Raw genomic sequence first — 19,927 nt, forward strand, 5'->3', positions numbered from 1 at the left:
CACCAAGATCTCACATGTTACTATTTTCATCTTGATTTCTATAGATTCATGTTTGGAATTAAATATTTCAGATAACCTACACTTGCTGGCTTTGCTGAGCATTAGGCTTAGTGCTTTTCTTCTCCAGATCAGATTCCTTAAGAGAGAAATTTTGCCTAACCATTGGGCGCTTGACAGCAAGGGCTTGGTCTTCAACTGGTGCAAACCATCTGCGCTCTGTTGACCTCAGGATATGGCAGCAACATGCAGCAGCTGAGAATCTGACCTGTTGTTTTCAAGTCTCTCTGAGCAGTTGCTCTTTACAAATAGTGTCCCCAAGAAAATAGTCTGGTTTGCCTTTTGTCATAGCAACTTGCCATTGAGTTAAATCCAAAGCAGCCAAAAGGTTTGGACTGATTGATTGTTCCAAAAGAGCACAGTTTGGGCAGCAAATGCCAATGGTAAAGGCATTTCTATAGTCGCCAGCTCAGCAGTCTGCGTGACCAGGCCCATGTAATTTACTACTAAAACTGTGTGCTGGTTTGGATAAGGACATTTCCGGAGAAGAAATCCCTTTTAATTTCTGTGAACAAAAAACGTTGGCAGTCCAAGGCACGATCACATGAGTTTTGAAATACAAAATGGTTTTTGTATGTGTTTCATCTAAACATATTGTTAATAGCAGTAAGTGTGAGAGAGAAACGTCAGAGCAATAGCACTGCTTAAAAAGGAGCTGGATATTTTAGTCTGGTAATCAAAGGAGGGAGGGAGTAAGACTCCTGTCATGGATCTTCAGTGACAGGCAGTTCAGGTGTCTAACCCAGTGGTGCAGGAGGAGGCTAGAGGAAGACCACATTCCTCCTCCTGAGGAGAACACTTCTAGAGAATAGTTCATATTAACTCTAAAATAGAAGTCTAAGGCTGGAGTGCTGCATCATCTTTTAGATCAGTATTTGACTCCTTTTGCTGGCTCTTGGGATGGCAGTTCATATAGCGGTGGTGACAACTTTGAGATTACCCTCTGTAGTCCTGCGTTGGAGATGCAGGTCGTTCGGCAGCAGAAGCAGTTACAGCTGCTGTCTCTTAGGCTTGCCAGGTCTGGCCGATGAGTTAGTGTAAAATCATTATCTCTGTTTGTTTAGGTGAATGACTTACATAACAATTATAAGATTGTAATATCCTGTCACCACAGGACTGGGAAACTTCCAGAGACAGTAAAGCAAATCTAAATGCAGACTTTGGTGCAGATAGTGTCCTAGTTCGGTATGGAGGTGATCTTGAATAGTCACTTTTTATCCTCTGCACAAAAGTATGTTTATCATTATCATAATCTTTTCAAGGAGAAAATGAAAATTACATTCTACATACACTAAAACATCAAATTAACTTTTACATCTGCTACATTCAAGCAAATGTATTTCAGAACTGCAACTGAAATTTTAAATGACAGTAACTCCAGCAGAACTCCATAATCTTCCTTTCGTATCAATCAGTGACAGCTGTATAGACATTTATTGAAAGATAAATTTTGAGGCTACTTTAAACTTTCAAAACAGAGCACTATATTATTTTGATGAGGCTCGTTGGTAACAAGTGGACAACAAAATATGTGGCTGTGATTTAGATAATCGTCTCAAAAATTCAGGTGTTTCGCTAACCGCAGTCCTTCAACATTCCCTTTCTGCTTTCTCTGTCTCTATCACCCTCAACCAAATGCAGAATTTTTATACTAGCTGGTGTGACTTGTTTTCACCCCACCTTCTTTCTGGGCTCTTGCGTAGCAGGGTTGTTCTTACTGAAAATAACCTTTCCAATAGAACTAGTAGGGTCTTTCTTTACCTTATTAAGATTATTAGAGCTTTCAGATTTAACTTTAAATTTGTCATCCCTCAGATTTGTATCGCAGAACTTGGAGAGCTGCATTAATGAACACATTGTTAATTGCACTTTTACATTCAGCATAGATAGAGGGTAAATGCTGTTAGAATCACTGGAATTTACAAATCCAACTTTAAAATCCTGGGCAAAGTTTGTTCATTAGTAGAACTTCAGGACTGTAATCTAATGAAATTAGCAATTGCAAGTGACTGCTGGACTGTACACCATGGTTTCTATGTCGGCCTCTGTCGGATGATGTTGATGTGACTGGTTACAAGAGAAATATTAACAAGGCCATTGTCAAGCTCCATATAGTTCTGTCTTGCACAAAGTAAGAAACTCTTGCTTAAATATAGTAGAACAAGGTGAAGGGGAGAAAAAGAGGCAGACAAGAGAAAAATTTCAGGTTTTTGGAATATGAACATAAAGCAAACGCATCTGGTGGATGTGGGTTTTTTTTTCCCAGATGAGTAACAACTTTCTCTCTTAACTCCAATGCTTAACCCCACAATGCTTTAATTCTTTAAGTTTCCTTCCAAAATAATGTCAAGAAAGGCATGGCATTATTTGGCATTGTTGACTTTTTGCCCCTGAATGTGTCACCGTGAACAGACAAGCTTCCATCCTTTTCAAGTAATATATTTGCTTAGAGTATTTATGAAGTGAACACCTCATAAAGATTTAGCGTTAACCAAAAAGGTATCATGCAAGGAAAATTTAAGTTTTGTTTTCCCCCCACTAGATGGCCCTTCAGTGAAATGGGATGTCACCCCATTAACTGGCTTTACTGTGTTCATGTTTCTGTGTTTTACCTGGAATGTTATCTTTACAGTGTTAAAATGTGTAGTGAGGGAGAGATGAGGAAGGAACAGATATAAACAGCATTGGACAATACTGTGGAGTGTAGTAGGGAGAAAACAAAAAGAAAAAGCATTGGCAGAGAAATTTCATTTAATAAGAATTTACATAAGAATTGCCATTAAAGTGTTATTTCTCTACTTTGGAAAGCTTGCAATATCACCTTCTTCCCTAGAATTATTACTGTGGCTCTTGACTTTTTTTTTCTGATTTTATATTTATGTTGTAGCACTGCAGCAGTTCATTACACACAAAAAAGTCCAATTCATTATAAAGGTGGTAGTGCCAAAAAGTCACAGAAGGTTCAAAATGATTTTTTTCAGCTCTCAGTGTATGTTTGAGGAAGAACAGATTGTTGTAATGTTCATGCTCACAGGCATGGTGTCTTCATAGACAGAGAATCTTCAGAGTTTTCGTCCACATGTTTGTATGGTTTCTATTGTGCCTACTTTCTGCTGTTTTAAATATGGAATGCTTGCTAGGCAGTAACATTTTATTGCTTCTTTCTTTAATAATCATGACCACGAATACTATTTCTCTCTGTAAAACCCTGCTCTTCTAATAATTATGTGGTTTTCTCCATATTTTAAAATCCCCAGCCTGATTTCCATTTGGGCATGAGCAATTATTTTCAGACCTATTTATTCTCCATGCTCAGATAAAGACCCATGTTAGCAGGTAGCCTTTAGAGATGACATATTTGTAAAATACTGATAGTGTCTTAAAAATGTCATCACTGAAGGTGTGGTGCCAGGTAATATGGGCAAAAGTGAAGCCCACAGTTTAAAAGCTCAGTTCTGGTTATTTGTATAACCCTGGGATTCGATGTCCGATATGAAATTGTGCCAGCACAAGGAAGTCTGCTCCCACTGTTCCTTTTCAGGATGGTGTGAGTACCAGACAGGCCTTTTCTTCTGTTGATGCCAAGGGGAGAACATAGACTGGTACCTCTCTGCCTGGCATGCCATCACTATTTAAAATAACTGAAGGTCTGAAGAGTTACAAGCTGGCTTACTGGAAGGGTGAAAACTTCTAAATCATTAAGGTCCCACTGAACGGTTTTAATGTCTCCAAAAGTCTTCCCATACTTCTATAATTTAAGAAGTAGCAAGACCAGTTAGTTATGGTACTCCACAAGTGGCAGCCTACAAGAGGGAAGAGCAGTTAAAACAACCCGACCCTCTCAGTTCATTGTGGACTTAATGGAGGCAGCCAGTTTCAGGTCACCCCATGCACCTTTCAAGGTCCTGTAGACCATTCAGCTTTACCTCGTGATCGCACTTCCACGGTCAACTTTAAGATAACACTTCTTTCCATTTCCCTGAGAAAATGATAGAATATTGACTTACCCATGTATCCATCACCAGATCTGAAGCCTTTTGATAAGAGGTTCAGAAGACCTGGAGGAGATCAAATCCTTCCACAGCTGGAATAGTGTTGGCTTTCTATCTTCTTCTTAGTGACCTTCCTAGAAAGCAGAGGTTAGGGTCAGGGAGGTAATTGATGAGGGCATTAATCCCCAGTGACAGGTTTTTGAGTAGCGGCCCGACCATAGGGTGGTATTCAACAGTCGGTGTCTGCATGCCTTCCCTGGGAGGTACTAATGAATCCTGCTGGTAAAGGGCTAATGCATTTCCTACCAACACTTCTGGGTCTACTTCGTCAGTCTCCAAGGAGAGGTCTACCAGGGCATTGCAGCCATGTGAGTGGCTGAGACTCGTGCCGAGGGACAACACAGGTGCCTGTGGATGAGCTCTGCTTTGAAGACCAATTACTAGCTAAAATAATCTGCAGTGTTTCCTCATGAAAGTAGAATTCGTCTATTCAAGCAATAGAGATTTACAGGTTTGTTACTAAACATCAAGGGGAGATTAGAGGGGTTTCTCACCGATAGCTGCAGGGCTATGCTTTTGTGGCCACAGGTAGTCCAGCCTGACACAAGCAAAGAAGAGTGCATGTGTCTTCTGGTGGCCAAGTGGCAGGTCGATAGCACTTACAGCATACCAGGTGAACACTCTTGCTCTCAGTGGTGGCTTCATATCCTCTCTCTCTACCTATCACAAGTTAGTCTGGCTTTGTCTCAGTCACTCTGGTTTGTACAGAGGTGCTCTACCATACCAGCTTGGGCAATGAGAGGTGTTTTTGGAAGATCCATCTGGAGCTTCTGACTTTCCCAGACAGCACCTCCTAAAAATTTCAAAATTTACTTCTGTTCTTGAAAGTCTCCTGTGATTTTTTTATGATCTGTGCCTTTCTCTCCAGCTTAGCAGTTATTAATAGGACAGTTATCCACCATAAAATATTCAGAGCTTTATTCTCTGTACTAAAAATGTCTCCTTTCACTTAAAGCTCTTTTTTTGACTGACTTAATTCCATTAACTTTATCAAAGTTTACTTCTGAGTCTGTCTTATTTACTTCTTTTTCTTTCCCTGTCTTTTGAAATGTTGTTTTGTAAATGCACTTTAACCTAGAGAAGAGAGCAGTTTGGGGTTAGAGATATAATCCTTTCCTAAATCACCCTATTTTGTCATGGGATTGGACGCATAGTCCTCTGAACAAAGAGACTCAGACAACATGGGTTGTATTCAAGGTTTCATGTGAATTAGCTCCACACAGGCTAGAGCCAGTCATTTAGTTTGTTTGCTTTGGTTTCACCAAATGTAAAATATGGTTGTGGCTGAAAATCAGTATCCAAGAGTTAAGTATTGTTATTGGCCAAGCAGTATATCAATCTGTAATCTGCAGTTTCCTATGAAGGAGGAGGAGGAGGAGGACGTGGTCTCAGTCTTTACTTTGGGTTCGTTCCCTTTTGTAAATTCAAGTCAGACTATCAACATCAATTTCACTTTGCTTTCACAGTTTATGCTTAAAGCCATCCCCTAGCAAACACCTTGCTTTTCAGATACCTTAAGCCTACTGCAAACAAACAAATCATGGAAATTAAATAGTAATAAAGCTGTTGTTAGCTTTGTATAATAAATTTTATCTACTATTTAAATGGCAATTATTTCCAGAAACTTGGCAATTGTAGCCATACAAATGATTAAATTGATTCCAGTCACAGCCCATCTTTCTTTGGAAAGGAAATACCAGTAGTGTTTGAAAAACGGATTATTAAGAGCCTTGGTTCGCTCAAGGTGGCTCATATGTTGTATTTGCTAACACAGCATCTTGCTGGAAGAAAATAAGTGCAGCTTTTCCCTAGCTCAGATTATTTTCTCCACAAATCTTTGGAGCAGGAAATAAAAAACAGCTAATACTTGCGGGGCATGTGGAATTGGTTTAAGCAAAGCTGAACCGTGATCCTTCTGACCACCTCCTCTTTCCTGTGCTGTTTTGTCTATTCCTGCCTCAGAGTATGTCAACAAATTTTCTTTAAGCTCAGAAGGTGCAGGGGGGTGGAAATAGTGATTCTTTCTCTGTCTCTTTCTGTCTTTTGGGGTTTTGTGGGTTTTTTTAGGGGAATGATTTAAAGCAGATGTATTTTCAAGAAAAGGTACAAGTTTGTCTTGTAAAATATTTGTAAAGAAAAACAGCCTCAAGACCTCTGGACATAATCCCAGTTGAGTTTTGGAGATGTCAGAAAGGGTACTGTTTTTTTACAGTGACATACTTCTTTTCTCACACAACTTAATTATAAATCAAGATAACTTTACAGAGAGGGCAGAGTCTGTTAAACAAGACTGAAGAGGCAAAGTGTATACATATTTGAAAAAGCAGAAAAATACCTGATTTCTGTATGGCTTATTGTTTGCTTCTGCTGTATGAGAAAACAGATTATTTTCCTGTTCCTCCAGTACTGGAAGTGTGTGTTTTACATGAAGGAATAGAGCAAGTATCTATTTCCTGGTGACAAATGAAACATGCTGGATATATGCTGCACCCTCTCAGAAGCTGTGTGCCTGAGGACAGTAATGCTCTCATTGCCAAGGCTTCAAGAGTGTAATAAATGTTGAGGAAATAATTTCACAAATGACTCAGTGTTGATGTGCACACTGGATGTGGTTGATATCAGTGGCTGCAGTCATCCTCAAAAAACAAAAATATTTCTTTGTGATATTATTATATATTATTTTATTATATATATAATATATTATTATAATTATTAATCTTGACTGAGAACATAAGCTTTCAGATTGCCTGCGAAACTGGCTGTTTTGCTGTCTCTGAAGTGTTTGGTTTTTTAAATTGCTCCCAGTCACTGGAAGTAGTTTTGCCGTCTCTGTCTGTGTGTCTCAGGATTGTTTATTTTTAGACAGTGTATGTTCTGTAGCTAAATACTTTCAACCTCTTCATGAGAAGTCTTGACAACATAGTTGCAGAACAAGCGTTGCTGAAGTACCTTCAGATGATTAAATGTTAAATGATGTTTTCCTCTTTCAATCTGGTTTATTAAGACAGCAAAACCGACAACAAAGTAAGTGAACCAATATACTGTCTGCTAATTAAGCATCAGGAGAAGAAAAGAAAAAGGAAATGCAACATATGCTAATTTCTTAGGTGCTGGACTTTGGAGTCAATTACAGAGGCTGTTGTGTTGTTTGCGATGGCAAAATGCTGAACAACTTTTTTTTTTATCAAATATTTTGCTAATCTTGAAATATTTTTCTTTCAATTTCTTATTTTGAGAAAATACTAATAAAAATCAAACTAAATAGGATAGTATGGCAACAATCCATTGGACAAGTTGAACACAAAGTTTTGACTCATATAGTCTGGGGAAAAAATGAAAATAAATTGTCGGTTTTGTCCATGGTGATGCTTCATTTTAAACCCATTTAATGCAGCATTTTTGTGAGAGTGCTGTTGGCTCTGTGTGGATTTGATGCTACAACCTGTCTGGGTTTAAAGATGGAAATCTTTTGGAGAAAAAAGAACAGGTTGTCAGAGCAGGAGGAGGCCCAGCTGAGGAATGGTCCATGGAGTGCGTTGATGTACCTGGGCAGCACCTTGTTGGGTTTTTCTAGGAGGCAAAATTCTGCTGAAGTTGGCAGAAAGGAGGACAATATTTGCTGATGGTGAATCTATCAAAGACCCCAGAAAATGTCTCAGTGAGGGTGGGTCCTGCTCTTGAGGGACAAATGGTCACTCTGTTTTTGAAAAAAAAACAACCCACGTTTTTAGAGGCACAAAGAATCTTGATAAATATAACAAAAATGAAATTATGGTTAGACTTTTACATTACCATATATTGACGGCTTTGTGAATAGAAGTCCAGTAGTGTGTAGAAACCTGAGTAAGTAAGGAGGTAATTAAATTGCTTCCTACAATGACACCTCCCCTGCATCTTTCGTTTTGTCTGTGGCCAGCATTTTCTGTACTTTTGGAGATACGAGCTGCACTAACTGTATTGTAAAGGCAGTTGGAGTTACATCTCCCGTATATTCATGCTAGTGGCACTTGAATATTAGTAAGGAAAAACAGAGAGAGAGAGTGTGCTCACCGGCCAAGCAGAAGGGTAGAATAGATGATGACGTGGGGCACTGGTACATCTGACAACTTAAACACGTATTAGAGCCAGAGGATCTGAGGTGTTTCTGGTTTCTCGCTCAGTGCCTCCCAAGGAGTGTTTATCTTCCTGGTGCCTGCATCAGCTCAAGAACCAGCATTTCGAAAAACTTCCCTTATTCTGCCTTTTGACTCTTATCACTTGAGAGAGTGCACAACACGAGTTTGACACCTTCAACACGTTTATAAACCGGAGACCTGGCTTATAGAAATATAATTCAGAAACTAATGCAATGGCAAACAAAATTGTGTGGTGCTCAGCGTACATACTAAAACATACCTATTGTCAATGTGTGCTGCTTAAAGGACAAGAAAGCAATGTCTGATTGCCAGGTTTTGCCGATTACTTTTAGATGAATATATAACACATGCACTTTTGAAACTTATCTGATGGATAAACGGTCCTTTTCCTACAGTCAGAAATCCTTTTATTCAATGACTGCTGTTCTTTTCTTTAGGACAGTGAAAAAAAAGGATTTATGAATAGACTTTATGCCATCCAGGAGGTGTGTGTCAGCGTCCAGAATATGCTTGATGAAGTGGCTTCCTTTGGAGAAAGAATCAAGAAGTAAGTGCTGACAAAGGTGCTGGATTGCTCACCAACACTGTTCATATTTTTTCCAAGCTGAGGTACAAAGTCTTAGACCTTTCTTATTTTATTTTGTGAGGGACTCCAGTTTTGGATGATCCATTGTTGAAAATCATCTATATTTACTTCGCTTTGTGTAGCCCCTCAGTTAATCAAAATCCTGTCACGTTAGTTTTGGAATTTAGAAATATATTAATTGGGGGGAAAAAAATCAGAACTAAGGCTTTGAAGTAAAACAGAAAGAGAATCTTGTTGTGAGGGCTAACAGTAATTGTTTAAATGTCATAATAAAAATGCAGCTTTGATAAAGGAAATAAGCAGAGATGAATAAGGGTTTCAGATTTTAAGGAGGTACGTATGTTCAGTTGCTGGAAGTGGTGTATTTATGTGAGTTAGCAAAAGCTTTCCTTCTGGAGTATTAGTAATTTGTAACACCTAATACGTGATATATAAGAATTGCCAACAAATTCAGGCCTTAAGTTCTGAGATTTATTGCAGGAAGTTCGGTGTATTTTTGGCATGGTCAGTGAACAGCAGTTTAGGGTTTGTTATTTGAGATCAGAAGGGTTCCAGAAAGACACCGTCAGCTGCGAATCAGGGACAGGGCTGACTTGGCTTTCTGCCCCCTGAAAGCCGAGAGCATCTCATCCTCGCCGGGTGAGAAGTTGGGAGCAGTGCCTTCACAGCTGCTTTCCTCTGCAGGCAGAAGGGACAGGCAGAGAGATGGCCCAGGAGCCGTGCCAAGTTAGAAAACCTTCACAGGAGGCTTCGCTGTAGAGCTCCCATTCATGCATGGAGAGTTAAAGCCGCGTGTTCCCGTGTTCTGGGTGTGTAGGAGCATCTCATCCACTGCTGGGGCCGTCTGCAGTGCATTGGTGTGCCGGCAGCCTGTGTGAGGGGTACGGCCCCAAAATAAACACTGACTTCTGGAAGTGAATTTTAGGAAATTGATGCATTGGGTAAAGGTCAGCCTGCAGGAAACATGAGGATCGTCTCTCACGCTGTTCTGCCTTTTTTTTTTTTCCCCAAATCTATCAGCAATGGCAAGCACATCAGAATCAGAATGAAGAGGAGGTTGCCATTTATGCATTTAAGAGCGAAGTCCCTAATAGGAAAGCCTGGGAAACGTTCCCATGGGGACACTTCCAGGCAGGCCATGTTCACAGCAGCAGAAGCAAGCACAAGCACATTATACTGCACAAGTTTTCCAGACAAGCAAAATGAGCCTTTCTGAAAGACGGCTTTTATCAAAGGGCTGTTTGTGGAAGTTGTCTTGATGATTAAGTTTTTCTAATTGTGCATTTTGGAAGTAGGGTTTGTTCTATTATATGCCAGATGAGAGCGACAGAATTTTCTAAACCAAGTGAGACCGAATCTTCCTATAAATCTTTGTAATTTGTTCCTAAAACTATAATGGGAAACCTGTACTGAATGCTGTGCTAACGCAGCACATAAGGAGGTTTGCTAAGTGAGGAGCCAGTGTTCCCACACATGGCATGTCTGTGATCCATTGCACAAAGCCGAGTCACAGGAACATGAGCAGACCCTCAACCTTCTGTTCATCCCAAATGCATGCAGAAGAGGGGAAAAGAGCAGGTGTCCCCTGAGGAGAAAGGGAGTGATCCTGCACCAAGTGACACTAACATAATGTTCACTCTGGAGACATGTCAAAATTGCCAGGGAGAAAAGAAGACAAATAAACACAGGAAGCCAGAGCTCATTAAGAAAAATATGGCTAGCAATTCAGATAATTGCAGTTATTCAGCCAGAGAAGCCAAAATAATGTAATCACACTGATTGGGCATGTAGCTAGTGCTAATACTTCAAAGAGTATCATCAGGCTATTTAAAGCCAAAGCCACATTTTCCTTCTGGATAAATGTCATGCCACACCTTTGACATGGTGGTGCCTTCGTGGAACCATCCCAATGAGCCAAGCTCCCTTTAAACAGCATTCCCATGGGACATACATATGAACTGGCCATCTGGCCTTTCTCTCTTCCTGCACACAGAGGTTGGAGAGACACAGCACGGCTGGTTCAAGACTTGCTAGCTTTCACCTCCTCTCTGCCCATACCTCAACCTCTGCAAAATGAGGTGATCAGCAGTTTATTATCACAGTGTAGACCCTTATTAAGGATGTTTTAATCTGGGGCTTTTTCGGAAAGGTCATATCCTGAAACTCTGAGAGGATCCCAGAAGTTCTTTTCCTTTATCCATAAAGAAATAATCTGTATTTGACTGGATTTTATCTGGAATGATAGTTTTTCTTTGCTTTTCCTGCAATGTACTTTATCTTATGCCACTCCCTCCCCTTTTTTCTCCTTCCATCCTTTTTCTCCTTTTGCCACCCAAAGTCCTTTTGTTTCCTTCTTTCATCCACTGCTGTTGCATTATCCCAGGACTGACTGTTCTGTCCCCTCCTTTTCCCTAACCCTCTCCTTTTTACGTGCATGGATGAGTTTCCAGCTTTGCATACACACACACTTGCCTTTTCCTGAATGTACCCCCCCCAAGACAGAGGGTTCCTGGCCAGGGAGTGCAAGTACACATCAAGCAGAGAGGAAGGTCCCTGCTCAGCCTTTAACTGCTTGCTCTGTCCTTACAGTAGAGCAGGGAGGACATAAAACAGCAAGCCTTAGCAGTACATTTCTAACTCTTATATCCTGCCTCCGCACTGGTGTTGAAGAAGGGAATCTGGGTTGCTTGTGCGAGTACATTTGTGGAGAAAGGAAATGTGTGTGTTTTGCATGATGTTGAAATTGGGCGCAGGCACTGACATTTCCGAAAACGGGAGTGGTGGTTCCTCTGGCAGATGTGCACAGCTGGGCCAGGAGAGGTGCCATCAGCAGGCAAGTGGGTGAGGTCAGGACCTCCTTTTATTTCCACAGGGAGTGGGTCTAAGCCCAAGCTCGCCCTGATGTCCAGCGTCCACACTTCCACTTGTAGTTTCAGTTTGTTCTCACTGATGAAAACTGGCACTTCTCCCCCTGCCCATTATCTGTTCTTCTGTTGGCTCTGTTGGGTGACCACAGTTCTGACTTTCGTTAATCTTTCTTTTAGTACATTCAACTGGACTGTCCCATTCCTCAGCTGGCTGGCAATTGTTGCCCTCTCTGTGTTCACCATCATCCTGTATTTCGTTCCACTGAGATACATTGTCCTTGTCTGGGGTAAGTAAAGCCTTTTTTAACTGTCTGTACCACTTAAAAACGCTGTTTTTTAAGGGATGACTTACATTGTCAGTACTTTTCTGTATTTATGGTCATGAAGCTGCCCCATGATGGAAACAGACAGGTTAGTTAAAAATCACAACTGCGTAAAGATTTAGGCCCACCTGCAAAATGCATTTTTCTTGGCTGGCATTCTAGACTTCATCATACTATAAACATGTAGCCATGAGGTTTCTTCATATATCAAAGTGTAGCTTTGTCTAGATATTACTCTGATTTATTTTCACCACTTATACACAAACAGAGGCATTTCAATCTATATAGTGCATTTAGGACAATATGCCTTTTTTACTGCAGCACTTTATCTTGTGAAAGTGTATGTAAACATAGCAACAAGAAACCTGTTTAAAGGGTCACCTTTAGTCCGACAGAAAGGTATATGTGGTATTTGGCTGGTTGATAATGAACAGAAACTGTGGGGGTAGGGGAGTAGAATCATGATTGATCCAAGCTCTCAGTACTTATCCTTATATTTATTCTTTATACTGATTTTAAACAGCTACCGTTACCACATCTGTTGTAAATAATGCTCCAAGTTTCCATTAGTACATTTTTTATACGTCTTACACCACCAGCAGCTGTACCCTTATTCAGCAGCACAGACTTGTGAAGAGCACTGTCTCAATTAAATCTGTGGCTAGATTTTCTTTCTGAAGAAAAGAATAGCAATCATGCCTTTGTAAAAAATTCTGAACTCAAGAGACAACATAAAATCATTGAACTGATTCCAAAGAATATATTTGTTATACATCGGTCAGTATTAGTAATAATCTTACAGAGTCTTCACAAATAAATGTAGTAGAATATACAAAATGGAGAAGAACCAGTATGGAGGATTTGAACAAAATTTTTTTTTTATGGAACTAAAAGAAGCAAGCGTCTTTTCTTGTCTCGGAATTTCACTTATTCCCCACGTACCCTGTGTCACTTGAGTGCAACCCAAACTCTTAGTTTGTTCACAAAATTTTGTTCCTCCTAGTGCACGCAAGATGGTAGGCCTCTTGTTACTAAAGTTTGAAGTACTTGGTCTGTGTCCTTTTCCTGTTGATTTTTGGACAGATTTGGCATCTTGTAGGCTTGCTTTCATACATGCCCTTGATTTCATGCAAGAACTCAAGATTATAATACCCCTCCAAGACCCAAAAAACTATACAGTCAGCACTGTTGTTTGAAAGGCTCCTGGCACGCACCTCTGTGATACCCCCATCTCTAGGGGTCACACTGCCCTAGAGATGTCTCTGCTTCAGGTGGGGCAGAGCTCAACCCCACACTGGAGTTCATGCCTCTCCAACCATGGATGGATAAAATAAGCACAAATTATTGTAAATGCACTTTGCTCTCTTTCCCTCCATCTCTTCCCTCCCTGCCCAGAGGTCATCTAGTCTATCTAGATGCAACTCCAAGCACCTTTATTTGCTAGAGGTTTCAGCTCCACATTCTTCTCCTAGGTTTCAGTGTAGGTGGCTTATTATTCAGCGAGTGTCTGGGGATCCCTTCTTCAGGGACTCATTTCTCTTGCGTCGTGCCAGGAGGCCAGGGAGGTACTGCATAGCTTAAGCTCCAGCAGTCCATACTTCTCGGGGTGAAATGCGTTCACACAGAGCCATGTCACACTGCGTGTAGCTTTGAGCAGCTGTCCCTTAAAAAAATGTAGTTTTCCAAACACATGCCTGTTTTCTCCATTATTGCATGTTTGTAGCCTCCCCCGTGTGTATACATTTCTTGATCCCATTTGTCCATCCCACACTTGAAAGCGGATGACCTCTGTTGTCTGACATCCATCCGTAGGAAAGTTTGAGCTGGTCTGTAGCAGCATCTGCCCATTTTGTTCTTTGGGAACACAGGGGTTTTTAAATGAAAATTCCTCCATGTTATGGCTGGTCTTTTGTATAGCTGTCTTTCTTCTCTGCATCCATAGGGACTGCCTCCTTCAGCCTGCCCTGGCAAGAAATTCTCTGTTCTTTCCATCCTGGCCATGTTTCTCCACATGGAGACTACTGGTCCTTGAACATGTGGTGTGTTAGCCATGGTGGAGCAGGAGATACCTCTGCACTCTAACCCCGTTCACTGGAGTGCAGAGTCCTGGTAACAGCTGCAGCTGTTCATGTGGAAAAGAGTAGAAAGGAAATTATTTTAATCAGAAAATTTTCAAGCTTTTGGAAAAGACCTAGTCCCCTTGTATTTACTTCTCCTGTAGTGCCCCATCTCACCTGTTCAGCTCTTCTCTTGAGCCTTGACCATGATTTGTTCATGCATTTACTTTCACAGGGTGACTGTACTTTTCTTTGTTAGATGTGACAAGATAAGACCATATCAGCTCCTGAATTCACCCATGGGTGGTTCAGTGGCCACGTGCATTGAACAGTGGTGTAGACCTTGACTTTCTCAGTCACCTGCTGATGCAGAGGATCTTCTTAAACAAAGGTGTTTGCATCTCGGATATTCTTTCTCAGCACTCACCGTTCCATCACCAGATAAGGGGATGGCAGCATCTCCTATCTACACAGCAGAACTGAGAATTCATGCAGTGGGAGGCCATGGGTGCTATCAAGACTGCAGCTTGAGCACTCCGCCCCGAAGCTTTATGTCCTCGCTAAAGCTTTCTGAAAGGCCTGAGCACCAAAGACTTTGTGGGAGATAAACTGCATTATCTTATCTCTGATACAGCTGTGATAAATTACACAGAACGGGACATTATTAATGCTGTCCCAGCTTTCTCCCACTCAGTGAGAGTCTGTGCGGTTTGTACCATTCCTGCCCATGTTTTAGACATGTGTTCCCAGAGCACAGGCACAAGGTTCTCATATGAAAAGTGTATGAATCTGACCCAGTATGTAATGATAAGAAAACGAGTCTAATTTAAAAGCCTGTTTCCTGCTTAGTTTGGGGAGGATTTTCTTGGTGCTTGTGAACATTAATTGTCAATAGGCATCATAAGGCTGTGATGTCTAAGGGAGACATCGCATCCCTTCTCCGCACTGCCATCAGATCATCTGTATCTGTCATTCCCGGGCAGAGGTTTGTCTAAACCCATCCTAAAGTCCTCACGTGATGCAGACTTCACTATGTGCTTCACCATCCTTAGCAAAGATTTTCCTTGTGTCTAACCTGAATCTTCTGTCCTTCAATTAAGCCCATTACTGCTCATCCTCTCCACCACAGAAATGGAGTACATTTTATTACTCTGCTTTTTGCAACCTCTGCATAATAACCGCAGTTTCTATTAGTTTCAAAGAAATGTATTGGAGGAACTTGAAAATGTCCCTAGAACTTCTGCATTTTGGAACAGAGGGAAGCACAGCAGCAGATTCTGACTTTTAGAGCCTGAGTTTACAGTTCATTCATTCGTTAATTCAGTGCTAATGTCAGACTTTGAAATGGATCCTAAAATCTTTTTTAGAAATTTCCCAAAAATATATTTTTTTTTTTAGATTACGATAGTAACATTTGAACTTTCACTTTTGCAGGCATCAATAAATTTACAAAGAAGCTTCGAAGTCCATATGCAATTGATAACAACGAGCTGCTTGACTTTCTATCCAGAGTTCCTTCAGATGTGCAAGTGGTGTGTATCCATATGACAGTTAATCTGATATGTGGCATCATGACTGTATTGGGTTTGTGTGGCAGAGTTTTGGTAGCAGGGGGGCTACAGGGGTGGCTTCTGTGAGAAGATGCCAGAAGCTGCCCCCATGTTGGATAGCGTCAGCTTCAGCCAGCTCCAAGATGGAGCCGCTGCTGGCCAAGGCCAAGCCCATCAGCAACGGTGATAGCACCTCTGGGATAACATAGTTAAGAAAGGGGGAAAAAAACCACCTGCACGGCCACAGCTGAGAGAAAGAGGAGTGAGAATGTATGAGAGCAACAGCTCTGCAGACACCCAGGCCAGTGAAGGAGGGGCAGGAGGTGCTCCAGGCACCAGAGCGGAGATTCCCCTGCAGCCTGTGGGGAAGACCATGGTGAGGCAGGCTGTGCTCCTGCAGCTCATGAAGGTCCATGGTGGAGCAGATATCCACCTCCAGACCGTGGAGGACCCCACGCCGGAGCAGGTGAATGCCCGAAGGAGAGAGACTGTGACCCTGTGGGAAGCCCACGCTGGAGCAGGCTCCTGGCAGGACCTGTGGCCCCATGGAGAGAGGAGCCCACACTGGAGCAGGTTTGCTGGCAGGACCTGTGACCCCATGGGGGACCCACGCTGGAGCAGTCTGTTCTTGAAGGACTGCACCCCATGGAAGGGGGACCCACTCTGGAGCAGTTGGTGAAGAACTGCAGCCTGTGGGAAGGACTCATGTTGGAGAAGTGCATGGAGGACTGTGTCCCATGGGAGTGACCCCAGGCTGGAGCATGGGAAGAGTGTGAGTCCTCCTCCTGAGGAGGAAGGAGCGACAGAGACAATGTGTGATGAACTGACCGCAACCCCCATTCCCTGTCCCCCTGCGCCGCTGGTGGGGAGGAGGTGCAGAATTTGGGAGTGAAGCTGAGCCTGGGAAGAAGGGAGGGGTGGGGGGAAGGTGTTTTAGGATTTGGTTTTAGTTCTCATGACCCTACTCTGATTTGATTGGTCATAAATTACTTTCCCCAATTTGAGTCTGTTTTGCCCATGACAGTGATTGGTGAATGATCTCCCTGTCCTTATCTCAACTCACGAGCCTTTTGTTATATTTTCTCTCCCCATTCAGCTGAGGAGTGATAGAGCGGCTGGGTGGGCACCTGGCCTCCAGCCAGGGTCAACCCACCACAATGACTTTCTGTTTTTTTAAGCAAATTTTAAAGCAGTTATTTTGGTTCAACTTTACATTTTTTGGCACAAAGAAATTGCAAACTGAAGCTGGGGATAGTCCATGAACCTGAAGGAGGCTGCTAGACTGCAGTGAGGAATTGGATACTACCTCGGTTGTGCCTTCGAGGATGCTTACGAGCAATCAGTAAAAAAGACAAATATTTGGGAGATGGTAGCGGGTGCTAGAGTGTGTATTAAGCAGCCTCCAGCACCATGTGAATCTGATTGGGATAGGGCACTGTGCAGGAAACACTGGAGCTGAGGCCGTCAGGACCATGAAGAGAGGGAACAGGATGGTCAAATCATGCAAGGAGCTTATGCTGACACGGAGTCAGCAGTGGGCGGCTTTGCCCAGTGTCTTGTGACAGCACTCTGAGAGCACTTCAGCCTTTCCTCTCCTGGGGTGAAAGTTTTTGCTGTGGCCGCAGCTCAACCATGCTCATAAACTCCTTTAAAAATAAGCTGGTTATGAATTACAAGCTTTTGTAATGCAGTACACAACTTCTTGAGAAGGTGCAAGCATTAAGATAGTGTCAGGCACATAAATCACCTCCAGTATCACAAAGATTATATAATTTCCATATTTCTAGGTAACGGTTTCAGTTCAGAGCTGGTATAAATGGGAGATATGGGTGCACGTACCCACTCTGAATCTGATCCCCTCTGTGGTAAGCCTTTGAAAATAAGCAGGTTTTTAAGAAACATTGCAAAGAATATTCATCCAACTCATTAAAGAGGATACTGTTAGAGCTCATGGAGAAAACAAAAAAATTAGCCTTCTTTAACAGTTTACATCAGGACGCTGTTTTACTTCCTGGCAGGATCCTCCTAATGCTGTTTTTTCCTTCTTACTCTATATCTGTCTTTCTGTTGTTGTTGAATCACAGCTGCACATCCCATGTAGTTTGCAGGGTGATAGTTTTCTTTTTCTTTCTTTTTTTTTTAGCTCTGGGAAAAAAAAAATAGAAATCTTTCTTTTTCTTAGAAAACACCACCTGACTGGTCTCTTTCTGAACATTGTGTTTAAACAGGTGCAATACCATGAACTGAAACCAGATCCCAGTCACAGCCCGAGCAAGAGGAAGAAAAACAATCCTGGCTAGCCAACTTCACGTGCTGAGGAGACTAGCATCTGCTGGGGGAAGATAAAAGAAAAAGCCTACAGCCTAAGCAGCGTTTCCTTTCTCTAAGCTTTTTATTTATTTTGCCTTTTTATCTAATGGGGAGATTTTGTAAATATTGTAAAAAGGCATTTCTCATTGAAGACATATTTCGCACTGTAAAGACACATTTGACGAAGGTTTTGTGTAGAGTTTTTGCAGTTTGAAAGCCTTGTTAGAAACAGCATAACACATTAAAGGAATCAATCTAAAATTGTAAATATGCACTGCTACTTGATGGTCAAAGATACCTGAGATACTCAAATCATGCCGACTAAATCTACAAAAGGTGTAAATTTAAATCTGACTCAAAAATTCAGTCAGATTTTATTTGTGACCATTAATATTTTTATCCAGTAAATCACCATTACGATTTTCTATGTTTTATACATTTCAAGAAAAATACAATGTAGTGGAGCCTACTGCACTTAAGTTTTAGCAGGTTTTTTTGAACTCCAGACCCCGATTTAACTCCTGGTGCAACGTTTTCCTGTGCAGTAGGGCTGCTTACAAGATAATGAGAAACACCAAGTGCAAATCTCTTTCTGGAGCTCCCAAAAGAAGTTCCTGCCATTTTTATCATTCCATTATAAGACCTAAAAGTCTCTGTCTCGCTCAAAATACTGCCAGGTTTGTAACTGATTGCCTATCTGATTTTTCTATATGTACCCCTAATCTTCATTTGTACTACATAGTTTAGTGAATGAAGTTCATAGTTCTGCTGTAATGGAAATACTATCAAACTAACTCCATATTGCTTTGGGTGTCATGCTATGAACACCTTTTGTGCACATAACTATTTTAATATGGAAATCTTGTAGAAGATGTTTTTGCTTTCAGATGACAAGATCATATTAATACGCGTTATGATATAACACATTACCTGTTACCAATGTGAAATATAGTGTAGAGGAAAAAATGCAGTTGTGGTAAAACTGATATTCTGGTTTTATTTCCTTAGCTAATAATGTAGTTGGTTCTTCTGATACGATTGTGCCCTACTGCATGGAAACTGCATTATTTTATAAATTACATGGAACATAGACGAGAAACGTTTACATTTCAAATGTCTTAGTGGCCACTGCATAACGAGTACTTGGGGATATATTCTGATAGCTGCATGTAGACTTCCACGCTCAGCTCCCCGCGTAGTGAGCAGAGACTTCATTCCGAAGGGACTTCCTGTGCACAGCCCTTAGTCGTAGCTCTGGGTGACATTGAAGGGGATTTTCGCCCAGGGGAGAACGGCAGGACTGCATTCCTGAGAGGAGCTGTTCCTGTGGTCCTCTTTGGGCTACCTCTAGTTGGTTGCAATTGCTGATAAAGTTATATTGCACTACTCTAACAATACTTTTTGAAAAGACTATTTAGAAATACTTTGCAAGCAAATCTATATATATTTGTCTAAAGAATGACATGTTAGCTGCATTGCTCATGAAAGATCATCCAGGCTTTGTTTATTTTACAGCTACATTGATAGCTAGTTTCTGATGTGACCATTATTTTGATCTTTCTGTTTGTATGTTAGAAAGAATGCCAATCAAATGACTGTTCTGCAAAAAGTCTTGGACCTAAATATGCTCTTGTTACATCATGACTCTAAAAGAATTTATTAGCGAAGCCTGTGCAACCACCTTTTCACTGTATGCTGCCCGAAGAGCAACATACTATTGATGAAGTTAGAATCACTGATGAGCCTGTTTCATTTTAAAAAAGCCAAACTTTCGACTTGACGATGCGCGAATGTTTGTTGTCAGTTTTGCAGAGCTCTTTGATACACGGCAAGCCTTGTACCTTCTTAATGTTGCCCATCGGTCTGCGTGCGATTTCCTGTTGTGTTTTTTTCCTGTACTCAACTTCAAATGTCTGCTTTGGTGGAAATGTCTGAGTTGGTTATACACATTTGCTGCATTAAACACAGTTCTAAGCATCTCTCTACCAG

General features: G+C 41.4%; 1 protein-coding gene across 1 annotated transcript in view; it reads left to right on the forward strand.

Annotated features, from left to right (window-relative positions):
• Positions 1-17,928, forward strand: part of MCTP1 (multiple C2 and transmembrane domain containing 1) — a 276,216-nt gene extending 258,288 nt beyond the window's left edge. The window contains exons 18-21 of the mRNA XM_068422462.1: positions 8,683-8,792; positions 11,876-11,985; positions 15,513-15,610; positions 17,857-17,928. Of these exons, the coding sequence (XP_068278563.1) occupies positions 8,683-8,792; positions 11,876-11,985; positions 15,513-15,610; positions 17,857-17,928 (390 nt within the window). The remainder of the gene's footprint in view (positions 1-8,682; positions 8,793-11,875; positions 11,986-15,512; positions 15,611-17,856) is intronic.
• The last annotated feature ends 1,999 nt before the right edge of the window (positions 17,929-19,927 follow it).

Source organism: Nyctibius grandis, chromosome Z, assembly GCF_013368605.1.
Source record: "Nyctibius grandis isolate bNycGra1 chromosome Z, bNycGra1.pri, whole genome shotgun sequence".
In the NCBI taxonomy this organism is placed as follows: Eukaryota; Metazoa; Chordata; class Aves; order Nyctibiiformes; family Nyctibiidae; genus Nyctibius; species Nyctibius grandis.